Consider the following 25227-nt stretch of genomic DNA (forward strand, 5'->3'; position numbering starts at 1 on the left):
TCCTCTGTGACGTGATATGTTTGAGTCCATTTTCATGACCTTGTGTGGAACAACCAAGCCATCCTGGAGAGAGCTGCATGTGTTGGGTCCAGTCTATCCGTGGCCATCTTTGCCCCAGGCATCACCTCAGGTCCAGTCAGCCATCACCACGCCAACAGAATCCGTTCCACACTGTTCATTTGATGCAGCCAATATGACATCATACAGAAACCACCTACTGAAGCTGCTTTCCTCAGAAAGGGGTGCGAGTATGGCCAACACTTTTTGTTTCATAAACTTTTCTCTAGATGCTTGGTCTGTTTGTCCACTGAGGAGACATTCGGTAGGTTAGATCATGGGGCACAGAGAGGCAACAAGGCCCCTGAAAGCCATACCAAGGAGCTCGGACTCGATCTTGTGTGTGCAAAAGGGGAATCATCAGGGGTTTTAAAGCGTGAGAGACATGCTCAGGTTTCTCAAGGCTACTGTGGTAGTACCTGGGAGGTAGAACCTTCTCTAGGGGGAGGGGACTGAGGGAAAGAAGAGCTGCAGTGGCAATATATTGTTCAGGTGAAAACTGATGGAGGTTCTAACACAAGGGATGGAATGGAGAGACAGTTCAGAGGATCTGGGCCCTCAGAGAACTGAGTCTCAGTTATGATGAAGGCAGCTGGCGAACATGACTAGGAAGAAGTTGTGTGTGTGTGTGTGTGTGTGTGTGTGTGTGTGTGTGTGTGTGTGTAAGGTGCATCCTGCCCCTCAGGCCTTCCCCGTGTGGTCCCAGCCTGAGATCTTTGCAGCCCAGCTCTTCAGGGGAATCACCTGCTCTCTCCTGCATTGGGCCCCTGACTTCCTAGAATCTTTGGGGCTTACTTGTACTTTGTAGTTCCTTAGCCTTATAAACCTTGAAAAGAAGTGGGGGGGAAAATATATATATATATATATTATATATATGTATAATTCTTTTGTTTTTTTAAACTGAAAACCAGAACATGATAAATATACAAATGAGTATACCCACCTGCTGAAACATACACATAAACTAATACAATCCAAGCAGTGGAGACCCTGAGGTTGTTTCCTGAATCCTTTCATCCCAGGTGTTCTATTCGTTGCTACTGATACACTTAAAGTTTCTATAAACTTAAGCCCTAACTCAAGCATCTAAAATTTGAAGCTGGTGTAAAGGAAAACCCTCACACTGGAGATGGCTAATTTGACTATTAATTCTGGATTAGATGTTCCGTGGTGAGAGGAGAATTATAATTTTTCCAAACAGATCAAACCTGTATGGTTAACTACTAGAACTAATAATTTTTTATCATGAAGAACGTATGGCTCCAAACTGGTAACCATGGTTATTCTAGAGTTTTTATCCTTTTACTTTATACACTTCTGTGATGTTTGAATTTTAAAATGTATGTTCTTTTTGTAATTTCAGAACAAAACGAAAGAATTTGGTTAGCTGTAAGTTGAAACTGCTGTACAGAGAATCAAAGAAATCAGTCTGACTTATCTGATTTTAACTGAATTTGAAAAAGACTGTTTAATATCATCTAATTATCAAGAGCCAGCTTGTCAAATTGTAACTGCCTGGCAGTAGATTATGGGTAATCTGACTGCAAAAGCCTTCTCCAGGGCAGTGACACTGGAAGTGGCCTTGCAGGTTGAGCAGGATTTCCTCACAACAGAGAGAATATGAAGTGTAACAGTATCGCTTTCCCATAAACAAATACACTTCCTCTATTCTGTTGTGTTTTTAATATTTTTATTTTTTTTAATTACCCAAGTTATACGCCCTCTTCCAGATAATGCAGAAATGTGTAATCCGTATTCTGCAGAGGTAATCACTGTTTGGAGTTTGGTTGTGTGTCCTTTCAGATTTTTTTTTTTTACAAACACACCCATAATTTCAACTTCCATTTTTCTTTCTTTTTTTTCCAGATATAAATCACATACCATTTAGTGTTTTTTTAAAATATATTCAGAAAGTTGTGCAACCATCACCACTATCTAATTCCAGAACATTTCATCACTCCAAAAAGAGTCTCTATACCCAAGAGCAGTCACTCCACATTCTCCACTCCCCCCGTCCTGACAACCACTCATTTATTTTCTGTCTCTATAGATTTGCCTATTCTGGACATTTCATGTAAATGCAATCATACAATATCTGACCTTTTGTGCCTGACTTGTTTCACTTAGCATGGTTTTCAAGGTTTGTCCATGGACAAACATTGTAGAATGTTTGTAGAATGTACAAACATTCTACATGGACAAACATTGTAGAATGTACCAATACTTCATTCTTTTTTTAATGACTGAATAATATTCCACTGTATGAATAGACCACATTTTGTTTATCCATTCATCAGTTGGTAGACATTTGCATTGTTTCCAGTTGTTGGCTAATATGAATAATTCTGTTATGAGCACTCGTGTATAAGTTTTTTGTGAACATATTTTCAATTCTTTTGGGTCTAGACCTAGGAATCGCTAGGTCACATGGAAACTATGTTTAACTTTTTTGAGGAACTGTCAAACTGTTTTCCACAGTAGCTACACCAGCTTGAATTCCCACTGGCACAGTACAAGAGTTCCCATTTCTCCATATTCTCACGAACACTTAGTTTCTTTCTTCCTTTTTTATTCTAGCCATCCTCGTGGGTGTGAAGTGGTATCTTTTGGTTTTGATTTGTATTTCTCTAATGACTAATAATGTTGAACATTTTCGTGTACTGAGTGGCCATTTTATATACTGTCTTTGGAGAAATGTCTATTCAAATTCTTTGCTCACTTGAAAACTGGGTTGTCTTTTTACCATTGAGTTACAGGAGTTCTTTATATATTCTGTTTTGTTTTGTCATTGTTGTTTTTTTCCTTTTTTGACCATGCTGCACGGCATGTGGGATCTTAGTTCCCTGACCAGGGATGGAACCCGCGACCCCTATAGGGGATGCGCAAAGTCTTAACCACTGGACCACCAGGGAAGTCCCACAAGAGTTCTTTATATATTCTGGATACAAGTCCTGTATCAGATGACTTGCAAATCATATATCTCCCATTCTGTGGAAATTATTATTTTTTGTTTGTGTTTTAGACTCAAAACGAATTATTAAATATACTGTTCTGTAACTTGTTTTTTTCTTCGATGGTGAGTATTTCATGGGCATCTTTCAACATCAAGAGAAAGCTATATCATTCATCCCCCCCCGCCGATCTTATTTTTTTTCAATCCTCCTTCTTTTTTGTGGCTACATAGCATTCCATTACGGTTGTACCACAGTTCATCTGACCAATCCTCCACTGAGCTTTAACGAATCTTAAATTTGTGTGCTGGTGAAGGACTGAGACACAGCAGCTCTCGGGCAGCACTACTGTGCTGCCTGCCCCTGGATGATAAGAAAATGCAAGCAGGCACAGGAAGTGTCTTTAACCTGCTTACACTTCCTCTCTGAACCCATGCGGTTTCACAACCCCTCCAGGCACAACCCTCTCTCCCCCAGTGCAGTGTCACCAGCTTGGCGCCTCTGTGAGAAAGTTCCACTGCAAGAGGCCCCGGGGCATTATCATTTCCCTCTTTCACCCTGTCTAGGTTGCCAGTAAATCCCAAGAGCCCTCTGAGACTGCACCTGGGTCGGGTCCCTCCAGCCCCTTGAAAGATGAATTCCTGCATCATGGTGATAAGGCTGCTGCTGTCTGGGCCTTTTCTCTTCGGTAGGCAAGAGGGGTGGGGAGGGGAGGGGACATGTGTCTGTGCCCAGGGAAACTGCAAGGCTTTGTGGAACCAGAGTAAATGAGCAGCTGTTTTAAGTGTGGGATTGGCCATAGGTAACGTGGGGCCCAGGAATCCTGGAGGGAGAAGGGGGAAAAGAAAGAAAGTCAAAGTATAGGCAAGGTCTGAAGGAAAAGACAGAAAAGGGAGACAAAGGTGGCAGCAGTGAGAGACGGGGCAGTGTGCCCTTAAAAAAGGGGGATGGTTAATGGGTATGGACAGCTGGTCTAGGGTCTGGTCCTACCCATGGTTCTACCTCTCTTTGCCATCTTAGGCAAGTCCCTTCCCCCTTTCTGGGCCTCAGTCTCTTCATCTGAACAAATGGCAGGGCCAGCATCTCTGACATCTTAAGGTGCTGTGAAATGAGCCTGAGGCCTGGAAGGAAAGCAAGGCCAAAAAGGACAGTTTGGGGCTTAGGTGGGGTATGTGATGGGGGAATTTGAGATCTAATGGTTATGGCAGAGACTGGTCCACGGTGGGGTGGGGAGGGAGGGAGCATTACATGAGTGAGGAGGCAGCTTCACAGGATCAGGGGATCTTGAACTTTCACGGGGAGGGAGCCTGAGGCTAATTATCTGAGTTTTCAGGGCGATGGGGCCCCAAGCCCAAGGGAGAAGTGGGTGTGTGTGGGGAGATGCACCCTGCCTTGGGGCATCCCCACCGCCTCGGGGGTTGGGGGGGGCCTTCTGACCTCTCTTAGGGGCCTCCGCCTTCTCATCCTTCCTTCTTTGCTGATGGGCCAATCGGGAAGTTGTGTGTCCTCCCCAGGCCATGGCGCTGCCAGAGCTCTCGGTAGTAGGGAATTGCTTCCACATTTCCTGGAGTCCAGGAGATGGGCTGCCAGCCCTGCCCCGGGTGTGGGCGGCCTGGGGAGAAGGAAGCGAGGTCTTTGGGGGTGAGGCCGCCCACTGGGGGCACGTGGGTTGAGGCCAATCAACGACCGCCGTTCCGGGGTGGTCGTGGGGGGGGGGGTCCCTGGCCGGAAGTGGCTGACCTGGTCCTGGTATCCCTCAGCCCCAGCCTGGAGCTACAACCTGGATGTGCGACACGTGCAAAACTTCTCCATTCCACACGCCGGGAGGCATTTTGGGTACCGCGTCTTGCAGGTTGGAAACGGGTGAGCTGTCGCCGCAGGTCCTCCCTGCCCTGGCCAGGACCCTCCTGTTTCGAGGAGTCCGTGGTGGGACCCAAGCAACAGATAGTAGGATGAGGACCATCCATCATTAAAGCACCTTATAAGTGCCTAATAGAAGGGGATATGTATCACAACCCCTAAAACACTTTGCCACACTTCCTAGATTCCAGACTCGTTCCCAGACTAGACAGTGAGCTCCTTGATGGCAGAGATTTGGTTTTTCTCTCTAATCCCCACCCCTCCCTAGTACATACCACAGCCTAGCACATAGCAGGTAGGCCATAAATGACTTCTGAATTTTTGGCTGATTGAATGAACTCATAATGTGACATTCTAGCAGATCATTCTCTGGGCCTCTGTTTTTCTGGACTGTAAATGGAAAAGATCCTTAACTTTCTAGAATTCTGTCATATTGGATTATTTATCTGGGATTCAATAGGGACGAGATGGGGGCTGAGGAGTCTCCCAGAAGAGGAGTGGCTGAATTGCTTTGAGGTATCTTGTGGGGGGTCTGAACCCCCTTAATAGGTAGGAGTGGGTGGTTAAAGGCCTGGGCAACTCCATCTCACAGATGCGATTTCTCATCAGGGTTGTCGTGGGAGCTCCAGGTGAGGGGAACAACATGGGAAACCTCTATCAGTGCCAGCTGGGCACCGGACACTGCCTGCCAGTCAGACTGAGTAGTGAGTAACTGATTTGGGAGCTGGGAGGAACGGTACCAAGAAATCGAGGCTGGCCCCATCACACCTGGATTGCCTAAGTTCCTCCAGACCAATCTTCTGGTGCCTGCAGGTTCCAACTATACCTCCAAGTACTTGGGAATGACCTTGGCGACAGACCCCACAAGTGACAGCCTTTTGGTAAGAGTTCTGTACAGTGTGATATCAGCGCCTGTGAAGCTTGATGCTAGGAAAGGGAGACAAAGGAAAGAAAAAAATGGATTAAAGATCCTATAGAACAGCGGTCCCCAACCTTTTTGGCACCAGTGACTGGTTTCGTGGAAGACAATTTTTCCACTGACCGGGCTGGCGGGGGGATGGGGGATGGTACAGGCGGTATTGCGAGCTATGGGAGGATGGTTCAGGCGGTGAAGGGAAGCCATGGGGAGAGGCAGATGAAGGTTTGCTTGCTTGCTTGCCGCCGCTCGCCTCCGCCTGTGAGGCCCAGTTCCTAACAGGCCCCAGAAGGGTAGCGGTCCGCGGACCGAGGGGGTGGGGACCCGTGCTATAGAAGATTATAGGCATCAGAAAGATTCAGATTCAGTCAGTGTTTATTGAGGACCATCTATCAGTCAGCTATTTTTGAGACCTTAGTTATCTCAGTGTTTTTTCCAAATGTACAATATCTGTGACTGTTAATATACAAGATGATTTGTGGTGGTACACAACTTTTAATGTTTTAATAGTCATATATTTATTTAATGGCTTATTAGAAAAAATATTCAACAGGTACATTAAATTCATGATTTCTTGGCTCGCATTGCACAGGATGAGGCTAAAGTTTAAAAAAGTAAATTTTAAACAACAAGTTCCTCTTGGGTTTTTCTTTTGTTTTTTGTTTTTGTTTTTAATTTTATTGAAGTATAATTGATTTACAACGTTGTGTCAATTTCTGCTATACAGCATAGTGACTCAGTTATACATATGTTCTTTTTCACATTCTTTTCCATGATGATTTATCACAGGATATTGAATATAGTTTCCTGTGCCGTACAGTAGGACCTTGTTGTTTATACACCCTATATATAATAGTTTGCATCTGCTAATCCCAAACTCCCAATCCTTCCCTCCTCCATCCTCCCTCCCCCAATAAGGTCCTATAGTATAGCACAGGGAACTATATTTAATATCCTGTCGTAAACCATAATGGAAAAGAAAATATGAAAAAGAATGTGTATATATATATATCTGAATCACTTTGCTGTACTCCAAAAACTAACACAACATTGTAAATCAACCATACTTCAATTTTTTTAAAAAAGTAAATTTTGGGCTTCCCTGGTGGTGCAGTGGTTGAGAATCTGCCTGCCAATGCAGGGGACACGGGTTCGAGCCCTGGTCTGGGAAGATCCCACATGTCGCGGAGCAGCTAGGCCCGTGAGCCACAATTACTGAGCCTGCGCGTCTGGAGCCTGTGCTCCGCAACAAGAGAGGCCACGATAATGAGAGGCCCGCGCACTGCGATGAAGAGTGGCCCCCACTTGCCGCAACTAGAGAAAGCCCTTGCACAGAAACGAAGACCCAACACAGCCATAAATAAATAAATAATTTTTTTTTAAAAAAGGTAAATTTTAGTTAAATAAAATATTAAGTAAATAATAGTGTGGATGATATGCCCATATGACAGAAATTGTGAACTGGTACACAAACGCCTAAAGTTTGGGAAACACTGCCTTATCTCTTTTAATTTTTTTTTTTTTTTAATGCTATTCTTGTCTGCTTACATTCTTTTTATGTATGTATGTATGTATGTATGTATGTATGTGTTGGGTCTTCGTTTCTGTGCGAGGGCCTTCTCTAGTTGTGGCAAGCGGGGGCCACTCTTCATCGCGGTGCGCGGGCCTCTCACCATCACGGCCTCTCGTTGCCGAGCACAGGCTCCAGACGCGCAGGCTCAGCAATTGTGGCTCACGGGCCGAGTTGCTCCACGGCATGTGGGATCTTCCCAGACCAGGGCTCGAACCCGCGTCCCCTGCATTGGCAGGCAGATTCTCAACCACTGCGCCACCAGGGAAGCCCTGCCTTATCTCTTTTAATCCTCAAGACACTCAGGTGAGATAGGGATCAGTATACAGATTTTACACATGAGGAAACAGGACCAAAGGGGTTAAAAGACCTGGTCAAGATCACATGGTTTTAAAGAGGTAGAGCCAGAATTTGAATATAATTCCTATTTGATTACAAGTCCATTACTCTTTACAGTTCATCCCAACAGCATCCTTCTGACACAGGTATATGAGAAATAGAAAGCTAAACGAGTGAAATATTTATCCAGTATTTAATTGGAGCTTGATTACTTAGCTACTCTTACATGCCAGGCATTGTGCTGGGTTCTGATGGGGGAAGGGGAGTGAGATGCAAAGATGACCATGACATGAGCCCTGACTTTCAAGAAATTACAGTCTGGCAGGAAAGGTAGTCATAAATGAAAGAAACATCATTGTATATTCTGGGAATAGGGAGTCATTTGATTTGGCTTAAACACAGAATGTGTAATTGGAAGTAGAAGAGGATGGGTTTGGAAATGTAGGATAGTGCCCACTGTAAACTATATGAATGCCAAACTAAGGAGTTTAGACTTCGTCCTATAGGCAGCGAGCATCCGTTGGCATATAACATTGGTAGTGGGGATGGGGAGACTGATACAAGATACCTGGAGGCCGAATTACCTTGCCTTGGTAACCAGTTGGATGATGGGAATGAGGTCGGGGGATGATGACCCTGAAGGTTCTTGTTCTTGGTTGATGATGCCCAAAAGACACACAGCAAGAGGAAGCCCCAACCTTTTTAAAAATCTTTGATTCCTTCAGGCCTGTGACTCTGGACTGTCTCGGACATGTGACCAGAACATCTATCTAAGTGGCCTGTGTTACCTCTTCCGCCAGAATCTGAGGGGTCCGGTGCTGCAAGGGCACCCCGGTTATCAGGGTAAGGAACGGGGGATCCAGTGGGTAAAAATACCTCCAAGTGGTTGCCCATACATGGGAACTGGCATGGGCAGGCCAACCCTCAGAGACCCTTTACCAAGTCCCTCTGTGTCTGGCCTCTGTAGAATGTATAAAGGGCAACGTAGACTTGGTATTTCTGTTTGATGGCTCAAGGAGCTTGCAGCAAGATGAATTTCAGAAAATTCTGGACTTCATGAAGGATGTGATGAAGAAACTCAGCAACTCTTCCTACCAGGTAAATATATTAGTTAGGATTCCTGGTTGTAGGCAATAGATGCCTACCTGAGCTAGCTAAGGGCATAAAGGGAAAATTTAGTACAGGGTGTCTCTAGAACCTAAGGGCATGGCTATTACTGGACGTCTGCTTCCAGGATTCTACCTAATTCTCATTTCTGTTTCTTTTTAGCTCTTGCTTCCTTCTCTCTTTCTCTTTCTCTCTGTAGACTGGCTCTCAGCTTCTTTAGATCACATAGGCCTGTGGAAAGCTCCCAAGTTCACATGTTAAAGTTTCAGGAGGAGGTTTTTTTTTTTTCCCAATCTTCCTCTCAAGCAACCCCTCCCTCTGCAAATTCCAGTTTCTCAGAGAAGAGATTCTGACTGGCCTCACCTCAGTCCCAGCCAACTGTATCCTGTTTAGCAGGGTCACTCAGCAGAAATATGGTTGCTGGGAGCCATCTCTACTGATGAGGTAGGCAGAACCCAGAGAACCGGAGCCCAGCAGACAGCGCTCCATAAGGGGCTCCAGGTTGATTTATTTCTGTGTTTGTTTATATACAGCCTCATTTTCAAAAGAATGATTCGAGGGACTTCCCTGGTGAATCCATGCTTCCACTGCAGGGGGCATGGGTTCCATCCTTGGGGAACCAAGATCCTGCATGCTGAGAGGTGTGGCCAAAAAAACAAAACAAAACAAAACAAAACAAAACAAAAGAATGATTCAAGGCAGGAATGTGGAGTTGGGTTGCCCAGGTCCTGGATAAGAAGTAGAGATGGGTGAGACTTCCCTGGTGGTGCAGTGGTTAAGAATCCGCCTGCCAATGCAGGGGCCACGGGTTCAAGCCCTGGTCCGGGAAGATCTCACATGTCACGGAGCAACTAAGCCCGTGCACCACAACTACTGAGTCTGCGCTCTAGAGCCCATGAGCCACAACTACTGAGCCCGCATGCCACAACTACTGAAGCCTGCGCGCCTAGAGCCCTTGCTTTGCAACAGGAGAAGCCACCACAATGAGAAGCCCGCGCACCACAGCGAAGAGTAGCCCCCACTTGCCACAAGTAGAGAAAGCCTGAGCGCAGCAATGAAGACCCAACACAGCCAAAAATAAATAAATAAATTTATAAAATAAAACAAACTTATTAAAAAAAAAAGTAGAGATTGGCGCAAACAAGTGGGAAGGACTATGTAACGACATTTTATGTCTTCCTTCCTTTTTCTAGTTTGCGGCTGTTCAGTTTTCCTCAGACTACAAAACAGAATTTACTTTCTTGGATTATGTTAAATGGAAGGACCCTGATATTCTGCTTGCCAAAGTCAAACACATGCACCTGTTGACCAACACCTTTGGTGCCATCAACTATGTTGCGTGAGTTCCCTTTTGTGAGAGAGCCCATCCGTCGGTTGTTCTGTGTGTACTAGCTTCTTCAAGTTGCAAGGTGTAGGAACTCAACAGGTGGGTTCAGCAAGGGGCAGGTTATTGTAAGCATTCTAGTGGAGCAATTATATTCCAGGTTCTTTATTATTATTATTATTGAAGTATATAGTTGATTTAAAATATTGTGTTATAGTCCAGGTTCTTTTGATTTTTTAAAATTTTTATTTATTTATTTATTTTTGGCCACGCCACGTGGCTTGTGGGATCTTAGTTCCCCGACCAGGTATTGAAGCCGGGCCCTGGGCAGTGAAAGCACAGACTCCTAACAACTGGACCGCTAGGGAACTCCAGGGTTCTTTTGATTATAACAGGACTCTACACCAACTAAATCCCAAAGGGGAATTCATGAGAGGATGCAGGGATAGCTCATGAACCTTTGGGACAGAGAATATTTCCAGGCCTCATGAGGGATTAGAACCAGAACTTGAAAAGAGATTGTGAATGATGGCAGCCACGGTAGAGTCACATCTTAGTTGGGGATCAGCTTTTGAAGTCAGTGTATGAATACAAATCTCAAAGAGTCAAATTATTTTTGAATTATTCTTTGAATTGTTCATCAGAGTCAATATATCCAAGTCCCATATTGGAAATTAGCATATCCTGATTTTCTAAACCTACTTACCCAGAGTTGGATCAGATTACTGTGTTTAAATTGAGGCCTAGATGAATGTAGTTGGACTGTGTTAAAGGGCCATATTGTGTATTTTTTAAATACCTGTATTTAAACATTAGAATGGCCATGGAAACCGAGATCACTTTGGGGAATAAGAGAATTACATCTCTTATCTCATGCTCCCCCGGGGCATACGCTCAGATTGAGTGAAATAGCAGAAAGGATCTCCCATACTATTACACTTATATTTTTCATTTATATTTCTTTGCCAAGCATGTATAGTTGGATTTGCATAAGTTAAACATGCATGTGATGTATCTCAAGACTCTGCATGTGTTTCCAGCTCTTTTCTTCTGGGGCTTACTTGACTTGTCATGTCTACTTCGTTCTTCTGTCTGTAGATGGCTCTGGTGGGTACATGATCAAACAATGTCCATTGAAAAAATGGCAGCCTCAGTTCCTCAGTTCAGGTGAACAACCTGAATTCTAGCTTCCAGGGGAGGAAATCTGATTGGCTGAGCCTAGATTGTGTGTCCATGGGTCAACCCAGCTAAGGCCTTGTTCTGCTTCATGGTGTAGAGTCACATGGATTCAGGGGTCCCACCTCCATTGGGAAGGGGACAGTTCTTAGAGAACTGGGTCCCCACAGGATGGGAAGATACCCCAAAAGGTGTCAGCTGTGGGAACAAAAAGAAGTGGTCATGGAAATGTATTTCATAAATAATTCTTGACCATCTGGCTGTGTGCCAGGTAGTGTTCCAGGTCAGAACTTGGCAGATTTTTTTCTATAAAGGGCCAGATAGTACTATTTTAGACTTTTGTGGCCACATAACAGTTATCTGTTGCATATTCTTCTTTGTTTTTGTAACTCTTTAAAAACAAAAATATAAAAACCATTTTTAGCCCAGAGACCATACAAAAACAAGCTGTGGGCTGGCTCTGGTCTGCAGGTTTTTGTTTGCCATTTTCTAGGTGCTAGGAATTAACAGTGAACGAAACAAAGAAAAGTCTCTGCCCTCCTGGAGCTTAACATTCTGGTAGGGGAGAGAAATGTAATAAATAGGATAAATAAGTAAATTAGATCATATAGTAGAAGATGTAAGTTTTACAAAGAAAAATAAAACAATGTTCAATAGGAAGATCAGGGAAGGTTACATCTGAGCAAAGACTTGTTGGAGGTGAGGAAGCAGGCCATGTGGATACCTGAAGGAAGACCATTCCAGGCAGAGGGAACAGCAAAGGCCCTGATCCCATGCTTGGAATGTTCACAGAAAAACCAGGACACCAGTGTGGCTGGAAAGAAGTAAGTGATGAGTTCAAGTAGTAGGAGGTGAAGTCAGAGAGATCATCGAAGTCTGGATGAGGCCCTAGTGAGGACTTTGGCTTTTCCTCTGAGTGAGATGAGAATCATTGGTGGTTTTGATCAGAGGAGTGATAATCTGATTCATGTTTTTAAAAGGATCCCCCTGGCTGCAGGGTTGATATTAGACTGTGGAAGGGACAAGGGTGGAAACAGGATGCCAATTCGCAGACTATTGAAAAATCCAGACGAGAGATGATGGTGGTTTAAACCAGGGTGGAAATCCATGAACAGGATCCATGATAGGCCATGTCCAGGTGGATGGAAGTTGGGGAAACATTTGCATCCGAGATAGAACAAGATGTGGTTTTGACCCCGCCCATCAGTTTCCTCTGTCTTTGGCAGCTTCCAAGTAGCTCTCCCGCCCTCCTCTCTGTATCTCTTCACCTCCCACTGTGGCCTCTCCAGGTGAGTTTCAGCTTCTGTTCCCAGTACAGGTCATGCCATAAGTCAGGGGTTGCGGACTGGCTGCTCTTGGATTAATTGTCCATCTTTGGTTAGCTGTGGGGTGAGGAGGGGAGGATGGTTCAAATAGAGCGGCTGTCCCAGTGGAAGCTGTGGGCAGCCTGTCTTGCTTCAGAAGGAGGCTGTGGGCAGGGCAGGAATTTGGAGCCTCGGCCTGTCCAGAATTCAGTCCTTCCTTCTTTCTCTTCTGTCGCATGCACTGAGCACCTACTCTGAGTCAGGAGCCAGAGATACAGCAGCAAATCTGGTTTGGGGAAAAACTGACACAGAAACAAGTCTCTTTGATTGCCTAGGAGATTTGCTGCAGCAGAGATGTACAGGTAGCCTGGCAATGGTAGGGGAGACAGAAGGGGGTGTTATATGAGCTTTCTCTAGAAGAGTGGCCTTTCCAATTTCCTTCTGCCGTGGAGCCCATCCTTCCACTGGAATCTCACCTAGATCACCAGCATATCTAACTGATTAAAGGGTAGTTGCCACGTGGTTGAAATGAAGAGTAGAAAGCCCAGAGTTTCCCCTCACTGCCCACAGACTCTGGGACAACCTCGTGGCTGCCCAGAATTCGGTTGAAGACCACTGGTCCAGAAGGAGGGATATGGCAACCAGGGTGAGGAAGGAGGTTCAGAAGAGAGCTTTGAAGGCCGGGAATAGCTGTCTGCGAATTGTGAGAAGGGATTTGGCATAATCAGCAGGACAGTGACTTAATGAGCAGGGTGAGGGGGAGACCTCAGGTGATTTGCGGGGAGTCTCTCACATCCCCCCCCCACTTCCTGGACACAGGACCAAGGTGTTCCAGCAAGAGCTGGGGGCCCGGCCAGATGCCACCAAAGTGCTTATCATCATCACTGACGGGGAAGCCACTGACAAAGCCAACATTGACGTGGCCAAAGACATCATCCGCTACATCATTGGGGTACGGGCTCCAGGTCCCTGCTTCTTCTTATGACCCATCTTCCCTCTCCTATTCCTGAACCCCTCTCCCTTTCTCCCTGGGGCCAGGGTCTTGTGAAAATAACAGAAAATTGGTCTTCCATTCTGGGGATGCTAGCTCTTCACTCTTCATTTCTTCCAGATTGGAAAGTATTTTAAGACCAAGGAAAGTCAGGAGACACTCCATGAATTTGCCTCAAAACCTGCGGAGGAGTTTGTAAAGATTCTGGACACATTTGAGAAGCTGAAAGATCTATTCACCGAGCTGCAAAAAAAGATCTATGTCATTGAAGGTGAGCGGCAGACCCTGGAAGAGAGGGTTCATGGGGATGTATACAGAACCTCACCTGGGACATTAGATTAAGGACACGCGGAATAATAATCACGGGAGCTTACAGAGCATCTGCCACTGTGTTAAGAGCTCTCTGGTTAAAAGACCTCAGGTAGGAACTTAGGGGAGGGTGGTTTAGGAGCAACCTCTATTTCCCTCTGAAAGTCTGTCTTCCTCTTGAAGCTCAGCCTGGTCCAGGATGGGTCCCCAAGCTGACCTATATCTTGTAGGCATCAGCTGAGCCCTGTAGAATGACTATAATCCCTTCCTCTCCTCACTCAGCTCCCTCATTGTCACTTGTCCTGGGCCTCAAATTATTTAAGACGGGCAAGCAGGCAGGGGCCAAGTGCAAGGAGCCCACAGGCCCTCTTCTTTGGCCCAGAATAAGAGAAGGTTTGATTGTAGTCGCCAGATGGAAGACTGCCTATGGGAGAGTATTTCCCCAGGTAGCTTAGTCTGCTGAAAGGTACCTGATTCCCCCAGGAAGCCCATTCACTAGGACACAGCCTTGGTGTTCAGTTCACTTGAAGAAGCCATGTATTATATTTAATGGGACCAGGCAAACCTGCTCAAGAATTCACTCTGCCTGTGCTGTGTGACCTCAGCCAGGTCACTTTCCCTCTCCGAGCCTCATTGTTCTCTGTTAAAGGGGGATAGTGATACCAGTCTCAGAGGGTTGTAAGGTTTAACTGCTGTATTCATTAACTAGGGCTGTTGTAACAAAGTACCAAAAACTAGGTGGCTTAAAGCAAGAGAAATGAAAAAAAAAAAAAATAGCAAGAGAAATGTGTTGTCTTGCAGTTCTGGAGGCTAGAAGTCAGAAATCAAAGGTTTGACAGGGCCATGCTCCTTGTGATGGTTTCGGAGAGAATCCTTCCCTGCCTCTTCTAACTTCTGGTGTTTGCTAACAGTCTTTGGTGTTCCTTGACTTGTAGCTGCATCACTCTGGTCGCCTGGCTGTCTTCTCCCTGTGTGTTTACCCATCGTCTTGTCTCTGTGTCTGTCCCTCTGTGTCCAAATTGCCCCTTTTAATAAGGACACCAGTCAGATTGGATCAGGGCCCACCCTAATGACCTCATTTTAACTTGATTACCTCTGAAAAGACCCTATTTCCAAATAAGGTCACATTCTGAGGTACTAGGGGTTAGGACTTAGACATCTTTTCTTCAGGGAACACAATTCAAGCCCTAATGACTGCTTAGCAAAGTGCTTGGTACCTTGTAGACTCTTGATAAATCATAGCTCTTATCCTCTATCCTTCCCTGCCCTTACTCGTCCTTCAGATCGTAGTTTAGATGTCATTCCCTCTGATAAGTTCTCGCTGATCCCAAGTCTGGGATCCCATGTGCTGCTTTAACCACAGTACATTCCCTGTCACAGCCCGTGACATACATTGTATTAAGAACTCTCTATTAGGGGACTTCCCTGGTGGTCCAGTGGTTAAGAATCCGCCTTCCAATGCAGGGGACGCGGTTTCGATCCCTGGTCAGGGAACTAAGATCCCACATGCCGCAGGGCAACTAAGCCCGAGCACAGCAACAAAAGATCCCACATGCCACAGCTAAGACCTGACGCAGTCAAAAAAAAAATTTAAAAAAAAAAAAAAAAAAAAAAAAAGCTCTCTATTAGATGTCTGTCTCCCACACTAAACTGAGAGGTTTAGTGACAAGTATTGTGCCTGCTTTCCCACCCCTGTATCCCTGGCACCAAATATTTAGTGACTCTAAATGTTTCTTCAGTAAATGAACAAATCTTCATAATAATTGCTACGGTTCTTGAAAGCTTACAGGTAACAGGCACTTTATCTATATCATTGAATCGGTTCTTCTCAGTATCCTTGCAAGGCTGGTGGTATTATTTTCATTTTATTTATTCATGCTGGCAACAACCATGGAGTAGGCACTGTGAATCAGACTCTCAGGGATATTGCCAACATAGAACTCATATTCAGGTTGGATAAAGAAAGACAGTAAACAAACAGGATGATTCAAGATTGTGGTAAGTGCTATAAAGAAAATGAGTAAAGTGATAAGACAGCTTTAATTGGAAGAAGCCACTTTAAATAAGCTTTTCAAGGAAGGCCTTTCTGAGATGCAATTTTTTTTTGGCCACACCACGCAGCTTGCGGGATCTCAGTTCCCTGACCAGGGATTGAACCTGAGCCGGCAGTAAAAGCCCGGAATCCTAACCACTAGACCACCAGGGAAATCCCGTGGGGTGTTTTTTTTAAAGTGAGGTAAAATTCACTGAGATAACTTTTGAGCTGAGGCATGAAAGATGAGAATCAGGCAGCCATGGGAGAAGTGTGGGCAAAGGGCATTATAGTCAGAGAGAAGATCAAGTGCAAAGGCCAGGGGATGGGGCAGGGCTCGGTGTGCTGGAGGAACAGGAAAAAAGGTCAGTGTAATAGCAGTGTGGGGAGTAAGGGAGACCGAAGTTTGGAGAGGAAGGCAGGGGCCTCCCAGCTCCTCATGAGTTTGGATTTTAGTCTTCAGACAAATGAGAAGTTAGGAAGGGTTTTAAGAAAGGGAAAAAAAAAAAAAAAAAAAAAAAGAAAGGGAAAGATGAGGTCTGATGTACATTTTTTAAAAAGAATACACAACTTGCTCTGTGAAAAAAGGCATAGAAAGAGGAAGAATGAAGTCAAAGGGGCTTCCCTGGCGGTCCAGTGGTTAGGACTCTGCACTTCCACTGTAGCGGGCACAGGTTTGATCCCTGGTCAGGGAACTAATAACCCATGTGCTGTGCAGCACAGCCAAAAAAATAATAAATTTAATTTAAAAAAAAAAGAAAAGAATGAAGTCAAAGAGACCAAATTAGCAAGCTCCTGCCTTAGTCAGGTACAAGAGGAGGATGGCTTGGGCCAGTGTGGCGGTGATACAGACGATTCACAGAAGTGGGCAGATGTGTTTTGCAGGTAGAACTATCATGATTTGGTCATGTGTTGGAGATAGAATGGAGGGAAAAGGGAAGAATCAATGTTGTTTCCGGGGCTTTCAGCGTGAGTCACTAGGTGGGTGTGGGGTGCTATTCATTGAAGAGGGGAAGCCTGAGTAGGAGCAGAAATCAAGAGCTGCCTCCTAGACGTGCTGAGTCAGGGAATGGAATATCCACACCCGGGGCGCGTGGAGAGTCACGGGAGGCTCAGGGCATAAGTCGCTTCCCCGTCTGACGCTAAAGTTCATGCTCTTGGGAATTCCCTGGCAGTCCAGTTGTTAGGACTTGGCACTCTCACTGCCAGGGCCCCGGGTTCGATCCCTGGTCAGGGAACTAAAATCCCATAAGCTGCACAGAGCTGCCAAAAAAAAAAAAAAGTTCATGCTCTTTCTACCTTGCCTACGGGTAGATGCTGTGTTTTTTTCCTCAGTCCTTTCTTGAGCATCACAGTTTTCACTGCTCCTTGGGTCTCGGCCCATTCTCCCTACCTCATCCCTCAGGCACAAGCAAACAGGACCTGACATCCTTCAACATGGAGCTGTCCTCCAGCGGGATCAGCGCGGACCTCAGCAGGGTGAGCGGCGAGCCTGACGCTACTGGCTGAGGGATGTGGTGGGAACGCAGCTGACCGCACTCATCTCCCTCCCTGGGCAGGGCCATGGCATTGTAGGGGCCGCTGGAGCCAAAGACTGGGCTGGGGGCTTTCTCGATCTGAAGACAGACCTGCGGGGTGATACATTTGTTGGGAATGAACCATTGACACCAGAAGCGAGGACAGGATATTTGGGTGAGTACTTCTCTTTTCTGCTGGGTTCTTTCAGCTTTGAGGAACCAGGGAGTCACTCAGATTGACTTTCAAAATAATAATGAAAGCAATTAAGCAACAACATGAACAAACTCAGTTTAACTATGGTTATAATAGTCTTCATTTTTCCCTTACTAACCCCTCACCTGTGTATTAATCATGTTTTTATTTTCTGTACCTTATGATGCTTTGACATCTTGTGGCCTTGCTAATCCTGGAGAGACTTCTCCTCCCAGGGCCAGCTAATTCCTACAGGTAGGAAACAACTTGCCTGGGAGCAGGCCTTCCATAAGCCAAATGGCCAATCCAGACACTGCATCCCAACCACCCTTTTATCTAACTTTCACACACCAGGCCAGTATCTACCCTGACATAAATCACCCCAGGCCCAGGTACTAGACAACTGAAGACCACCTCTATAGCCCAGAGCCTGCCAACATTATTCAAACCGTCCAGTCCTAAGCTTGCTCAAACTTGTCTTGCCTCCCTCATTCCTTCCCACCGAAACTGCAATAACGGCTCTGGGCCATTCTCCCCTTGCTCCTTCTACCCTGGTGCTTCTCCCATGTGGCCCTGCATGGCCTGCTGTGGCACCTGCTTTGGGGAGCTGTGAGTGATAAACTTTTTTCTATGGCAGTGACTTCTCTGTGTCGTTACTCAGTTATACCTATAAATTAAATCCCGAGTCCATTTTAAAACAACCTGCCTCATCGGTGGGAGGACCAGCCCCTCCTCCGTGAGGCTTTCTCCCCTTGAATTGTCCAGGAACTCCAGGGTTGATTCAGTCTCAAGGGTTCTCAGATGCCAAGCTCAGAGGAAACGAGGCTGGTCAATACACAGCTGCTGTTGCTTCTCTCTGCCTCGTGGTGTCTTGTCCTGCACAGTCCTGGGGATGCTGTCCATCCAAGCCGACGCCAGTCTCAGGAGCAGAACGGCCTCACCCTTGTGCTTGGGGTTATAGCTCTTCTAGTTCACATTCAAAGAGTCACCTGTCTCAAGGCACGAACTGACTCCAAGAGCCCTGGGATAGGAGTGCTTCCAGGTTCTACCTCCTCATAGATCTAGAACCACCACCCTCCACCCTGCCTCACCCATGACCCTTGGCTGGGGATGGGCTCAGTACACAAAGATTATTATTAAACTTTCAAAACACAAGATCTTATTAAATACTTTCCTCGGGAAAATTGGTGCTATTCATCATGCATCTACCCTTACCCTTCTAAGGGGGACTGCCCTCAGTGATTTTTTTCCTTGTTTTCCTTTTCTTTTTCTTTACTGAGCAAGTATTATGTGCCAGGTACTGTTCTAAGTGCATGGCACATATTAACTTATTTTTATCTCATTTTATCCTCCCAACAACCCTGTAAGTAGGTATTTTTATCATCTCTATTTTACAGATGAAGAAACTGAGCCCAGGAGACTTTAAATAACTTCCCCAGCGTCACAGACTAGTAGGTGGAACCCAGGTAGTCCAGCCCCAAAGTCTGTGCTTAGTAGCCACTGCACTTACACTGCAGCACCTACACTACTGCCTTCAAGGTGGTTTTCTGTTCTTCAGTATCCAGTTGGCCCTCTGCAGCCGTGGTTTCCACGTTTATGATCCATGGTTGGTTGAATCCCCAGATTTGGAAGCCGGGGATACCACGGGCCAATTGTGGGACTTTGAGCGTCTGTGGTGGATTTTGGTATCGGGGCAGGTCCTGGAACCAATCCCCTGCGGATACGTAGAGATGACTGTACTGCAAAATAGCTGGCAAAGTTGCTCACTGAATAAGAAGAAATAACCCAAAGTTGAATCTCTAGTTAGGCACCCATACCACTATATACACACACACAGATGTATGTGTGTGTTGTGTATATGTAGAAGTAAATATAATCTTGATTGCCTACTATGCTACTATCCTTCAGATCTTAGTTTAGATCTCACTAACATGGTGCTAAGCACTTTACATCCACGGTCTTATTTAATCCTCAAAACCCCCCTATAAGGTTGGTATTGTCCCAGTTTTTTTTTTAGACTAGAAGACTGAAGCTCAGACACATGAAGTAATTTACTCAAGATTATACAGCCAAGAAGAAGTAATACTCGGATTAAAACCTTGTCTCTCTGATTTCAAAGGGCAAGTTCTTAACCCTTGTACTTCAGGAATATACATGAAGAAACAGGAGAGTGGTTCAGCCTCTTCACCCTTCCTCTCATGGGCTATAGAGTCTCGGACATCTGTTTTTCTCATTCACTTTCAACTGCTCTGAGCAAAGAAGGTCATGCGGAGGAGGGATAAATTGGGAGATTGGGACTGACATATACACACTACTATACATAAAATAGATAACTAATAAGAACCTATTGTATAACACAGGGAACTCTACTCAGTACTCTGTAATGACCTAGATGGGAAAAGAATCTAAAAAAGTGGATATATGTATATGTATAACTGATTCATTTTGCTATACAGTAGAAACTAACCTAACATTGCAAATCAACTGTACTCCAATAAAAATTAATTCAAAAAAAAATAAACAAAGAAGGTCAAATTGGGTCAATGAGTCATCTTCAGAGCATTCCTGTGAGGTGGCTCCTGGCTCCCCCCCAATCCCTGGTCCAATTTCCTGCAGCATTTCATCAGTGTAGGAACAGAAGGCAGGGAACCTCAACCACAGCAGTTGTGAAGTATGTAGATAACCTCAGTGATATCTTGAAGCAGAAATGTTTTCAAGTCTCCTGCTTTTTTTTTTTCTTGAGGTATAGTTGATTTACAATAACATATTAGTTTCAGGTGTACAAGATAGTGGTTCAAAAGTTTTATAGATTATGCTCCATTTATAGTTATTATAAAATATTGGCTATATTCTCTGTGCTGTACAATCACCACTCCTTATGTTTTTTTTTAATTAATTAATTAACTAATTTTTGGCTGCATTGGGTCTTTGTTGCTGTGCACGGGCTTTCCCTAGTTGCGGCGAGTGGGGTCTACTCTTCGTTGTGATGTGCAGGCTTCTCATTGCGGTGGCTTCCCTTGTTACAGAGCATGGGCTCTAGGTGCACGGGCTCAGTAGTTGTGGCACGCGGGCTCAGTAGTTGTGGTGCATGGGCTTAGTTGCTCCGCAGCATGTGGGATCTTCCTGGACCAGGGCTCGAACCCGTGTTCCCTACATTGGCAGGCGGATTCTTAACCACTGTGCCACCAGGGAAGTCCACCACTCTTTATGTTTAAATTTCAGTATTTTTATTAGGCTATGTCTCCATGCTGATTGAGTTGTACTACCTTACCAAACTTTTTCATTGAAACGCATCTTTAATCTTTTCTACCAAATTTTTCTGCAAAAATTTTCACACTTTGAGAAAAGTTAATAGTACAGTGAATATCCATATACCCTTCACCTAGATTTATCAGTTGTTAACATTTGCCACATTTGCTTTATCTCTCTTTATATATATATACACATATATATGTAAAGAATAACATACATACGTATATATTATTTTATCAGTCAGGATTCTCCAGAGAAACAAAGCCCATAGGATATATCTATATGTATATCTGTATCTGTATCTCTATATAGATACATAATTCTTTTTCTCTCTTTTCCTATCTATCTATCTATCTATCAATCATCTATAAAGAGATTGGTTTTAAGAAGTTGGGTCATGCAATGTAGGGGCTGCCAAGTCTGAAACAGGGCAGGCTGGCAGTCTTGAGGCATCTGCTGCTTTATTTTTAATCTTCGTGCAAACTTTGCCTTCTTCTTACTAATATATTCCATTTCATTTTACTCTTTAAAAAGAAGGTAGTCTCCTTCATAAACCCTTAGGTGAACTGAGCCTCAGGAAGATGTTTACCCTGCAGTACGCGGCTGCTTCGTCCTGCGCATGCGTGTTGTCCACAGTGTGAGACATGCAGCCTTGGACCCTGACGGCAGGATCTGTACTCCTCGGAGCACGTGGCTGCTCTTCTCGGGAGAAGGCCTTCTGGCCGTCTCAGTGCATCTTTGCTGCTAACCCAGCTTCCCAGGGTCTCTGCCGCCTTTCCCCCTGGGTTTTACCTTCGTTCAGCAGCCGTTGTGTTCCTAACTCCAAGCCCCGCACTCGCTCTCTCCTCAGGCTACACGGTGACCTGGCTGCCCTCCCGACGGACCCCGTCGCTGCTGGCAGCTGGAGCCCCCCGATACCAGCACGTGGGGCGGGTGTTGCTGTTCCAAGAGCCAAAGGGCGGAGAACCCTGGAGCCAAATCCAGAAAATAGATGGGATCCAGGTGAGCGTGATTGCAGGGGCGTCCGCCCAAGAGGGGGCTGGAGTGACACTAGTTATGCTTCCTGCTGTCTTCCGAACACGCATCCACTTGCTGAGCGCACGCCCTGTGCCGAGCACTGTCACATTTGTTCCCCTGCAAAGCCTCTGAGGTTAGCTTTGTCATCCCCGCTTGCCAACTTAAGATCCCAACTTGTCTGAATTCATACGGGCTCTAAGTGGGATCCAGGACTTGGACCTTCATTTGAGGGCTTAGAGTAGGATGGATAGGCTGCACTTGATGGGGAGGGAGGTGTCCTGCTCTAGGTTTCTTCCTCAAACGTCTTCCTCTCCCTGCAGATTGGCTCTTATTTTGGTGGCGAGCTGTGTGGCGTTGACATGGACCAAGATGGGGAGACAGAGCTGCTGCTGGTTGGAGCCCCCCTCTTCTATGGCGAGCAGAGAGGAGGCCGGGTGTTTATCTACCAGAGAAAAAAGGTGGGGACCAGGACACTGAGCGGAGAATGTGGGAGAAGGAGACTCCCATGCCTTCTCAGGTCTCAGTTATTCTGAAAGCCTTTCCCTGCCTGATCCTGTGTTAATCAGACCTTTAGAACAACTACAAACAATAGCAAATATGCGGAGGTGGGTAAAATGTGTGCAAGGCCCAGTGCCAAACTTTTTATATATAGGATACCTCGTTTGATTCTCATAATCACCTTCTGGGATACTATGAGCTTTATTTTACAAATGGGAACGTCGCAGCTCAACAAGGCTGGGCAACTTTCCAAAGGCACAAAATCACGCAGATTACAAAGGTGGGGAATTCCCTGGTGGTCCAGGGGTTAGTGCTGAGTGACTGAGGTGGGACCTGTTGCCTTGCTCCTTCCCAGCTGGGGTTCGAAATGGTCTCAGAGCTGCAGGGGGATCCCGGCTACCCCCTTGGGCGATTTGGAGCAGTCATCGCTGCCCTGACGGACATCAATGGGGATGAGCTGACGGACGTGGCCGTGGGAGCCCCTCTGGAAGAGCAGGGGGCTGTGTACATCTTCAATGGGCAGCAAGCGGGGCTGAGCCCCTGGCCCAGTCAGGTGAGGTACCCCGCCTGCCAATCAGAACCCATGCCCAGGCACCTGGCAGCCACAAAGCCCCAACCCCACTCCTCAGACCAACTCTTCCCGCCCTTCCACTCGTCCTCTCCCCAGCTTAGCATGAATTTCTCTCTTGGTCTCAGCGGATAGAAGGGACCCGGATGCTCCCAGGAATTCGATGGTTTGGACGTTCCATCCACGGTGTGAAGGACCTTGGCGGGGACGGCCTGGTAGATGTGGCTGTAGGGGCTGAGAGCCAGGTGATCGTGCTGAGGTAAGGTGGGACTCCTGAGTCCTACCTGGGGATGACTGCAGTCCTCATCCTTTCAGCAGTTGCGATGTACTGGGCATCGTGCTAAATGCTTATCAACATCGGCGCACTTGGTCCTTGACTCAACCCTGTGAGTTTGGTTCTCCTTTTATACCGGCTTTGTGTCTGGCTCCAGGTTAAACAGCTGCTATTCAGTGACAGACTGGGATTTGAACCCAGGCCTATCTAACACTAAAACCTCCTAGAGAGACGTGGGATGGCTTTAGAACCTGGTGACCTGGATTCAAGTTGAAGCTCTGCCGTTGACTTCTTGGGTGATCTTACCCCAGTCACTTCGCTTCTCAAGACCTCAGTTTCTTCATCTTTGAAATGGTGATGGCATTTCCTGCCTGACCCAGATCTTACAGTCACTGGAAGCCTCATGTAATGTCATCTAGTGACTAGATACTGTCTTCAATACGGAACAAGGCATTGGCTACAGTGTATGGGTGGGGGAACATATAATAAAAAAGTAAAACAAATAAATAGATCATTACAATTGTGATAAGTGCCATTAGGGACATGAACAGGGTTCTGTGAGAGAGAATAGCAGGGGAGACCTACTATAGACTGGGTGGCCAAGAAAGGCCTTTCTGAGGAACTGGGACTTGAAAGATAAGCAAGAGCCAGGCTTGCAGAAATCTGGGGTAAGAGCTTTCTATGTCGAAAGCCCAGGAGGTGCCAAGGCTGTAAGGCAGGCAAAAGTGTGACGTGTTCAAGGCACGGAAATAGGGTCAGTGTGGTAGGAGGTGAGACTGGAGAGGAGGGTCTTCCCTGGTGGTCCAGTGGGTAAGACTCCGTGCTCCCAATGCAAAGGGCCCGGGTTCAATCCCAGGCGGGGAACTAGATCCCACATGCCGCAACTAAAGATCCCCCCGCATGCGGCACCGAAGATCCCACGTGCCACAACTAAGAACCAGCGCAGCCAAAAAAAAAAAAGACTGGAGAGGCAGGTGGTATGGCACAGACAGTGAAAAGTTTAGATTTTATTCTGAATACCATGGGGCATCCTTGAAAGGTTACTGGCATGGAAGCTCAATATCTTTGTTCCCTGACCAGGGATCGAACCTGGGCCCTCGGCAGTGAAAACTCGGAGTCCTAACTACTAGACCACCAGGGAATTCCCTGATTTTTCTTTTTATAAATTTATTCATTCATTCATTCATTCATTTTTATTTTTAGCTGCGTTGTGTCTTCGTTGCTGCGTGCTGGCTTTCTTTAGTTGTGATGAGGGGGGGCTACTCTTCATTGAGGCGTGCGGGCTTCTCATTGCGGTGGCTTCTCTTGTTGCGGAGCACGGGCTCTAGGCATGCGGGCTCAGTAGTTGTGGCGCGCGGGGTCAGTAGTTGTGGCGCACGGGCTTAGTTGCTCCACAGCATGTGGGATCTTCCCGGACCAGGGCTCGAACCCGTGTCCCCTGCATTGGCAGGCGGATTCTTAACCACTGCACCACCAGGGAAGTCCCGACTTTTCTTTTTAAAAGCTCATTCTTCTGTGTGAGAAATGGGTCAGAAGGCTGCTAGGAAGAATTATCATTATGGGGAGCCCTAAGGATTTATCATTATTATTTTTGTTGCAAAGAGACAGTGACATTGAAGTTTGCTTTAGGGAAGGGGAGTCCTCTGGACTCTGCTAGCTGGAGCCCCAGGTCTGGCTGGGGATGGCAGTTGAGGCCGAGGGAGAGCGTTGGTTGTTGCCTTCCCTGCAGCTCCCGGCCCGTGGTGGATATCATCACAGCCATGTCCTTCTCCCCGGCCGAGATCCCAGTGCATGAAGTCGAGTGCTTGTATTCCACCAGCGACAAGAAGAAGGAGGGCGTTAACATCACAGTCTGTTTCCAGGTCAAGTCTCTCATCTCCCAGTTCAAAGGTCAGTGCTGTCTTCCTGCTTCCCAGCTCAGCTGCCTGCCCCAAATCCAGGCTCACGGCCCCAGGATCCGCCGTCATTCAAC

The 25227-nt window shown here is 46.1% G+C and overlaps 1 protein-coding gene across 2 annotated transcripts in view; it reads left to right on the plus strand.

Moving 5' to 3' along the window:
• The first annotated feature begins 3571 nt into the window (after window positions 1–3571).
• Window positions 3572–25227, plus strand: part of ITGAL (integrin subunit alpha L) — a 41681-nt gene continuing 20025 nt past the window's right edge. For both annotated transcript variants that reach the window (XM_036827352.1, XM_036827353.1), the window contains exons 1-16: window positions 3572–3696; window positions 4769–4871; window positions 5478–5572; window positions 5682–5749; window positions 8419–8536; window positions 8661–8791; window positions 9994–10139; window positions 13424–13556; window positions 13716–13866; window positions 17342–17415; window positions 17496–17628; window positions 21749–21900; window positions 22236–22373; window positions 22769–22966; window positions 23110–23240; window positions 24985–25145. In XM_036827352.1, coding sequence (XP_036683247.1) covers window positions 3642–3696; window positions 4769–4871; window positions 5478–5572; window positions 5682–5749; window positions 8419–8536; window positions 8661–8791; window positions 9994–10139; window positions 13424–13556; window positions 13716–13866; window positions 17342–17415; window positions 17496–17628; window positions 21749–21900; window positions 22236–22373; window positions 22769–22966; window positions 23110–23240; window positions 24985–25145 — 1987 coding nt within the window. In that variant the 5' untranslated portion in view covers window positions 3572–3641. The remainder of the gene's footprint in view (window positions 3697–4768; window positions 4872–5477; window positions 5573–5681; window positions 5750–8418; window positions 8537–8660; window positions 8792–9993; window positions 10140–13423; window positions 13557–13715; window positions 13867–17341; window positions 17416–17495; window positions 17629–21748; window positions 21901–22235; window positions 22374–22768; window positions 22967–23109; window positions 23241–24984; window positions 25146–25227) is intronic.

Source organism: Balaenoptera musculus, chromosome 15 (assembly GCF_009873245.2).
Source record: "Balaenoptera musculus isolate JJ_BM4_2016_0621 chromosome 15, mBalMus1.pri.v3, whole genome shotgun sequence".
NCBI lineage: Eukaryota > Metazoa > Chordata > Mammalia > Artiodactyla > Balaenopteridae > Balaenoptera > Balaenoptera musculus.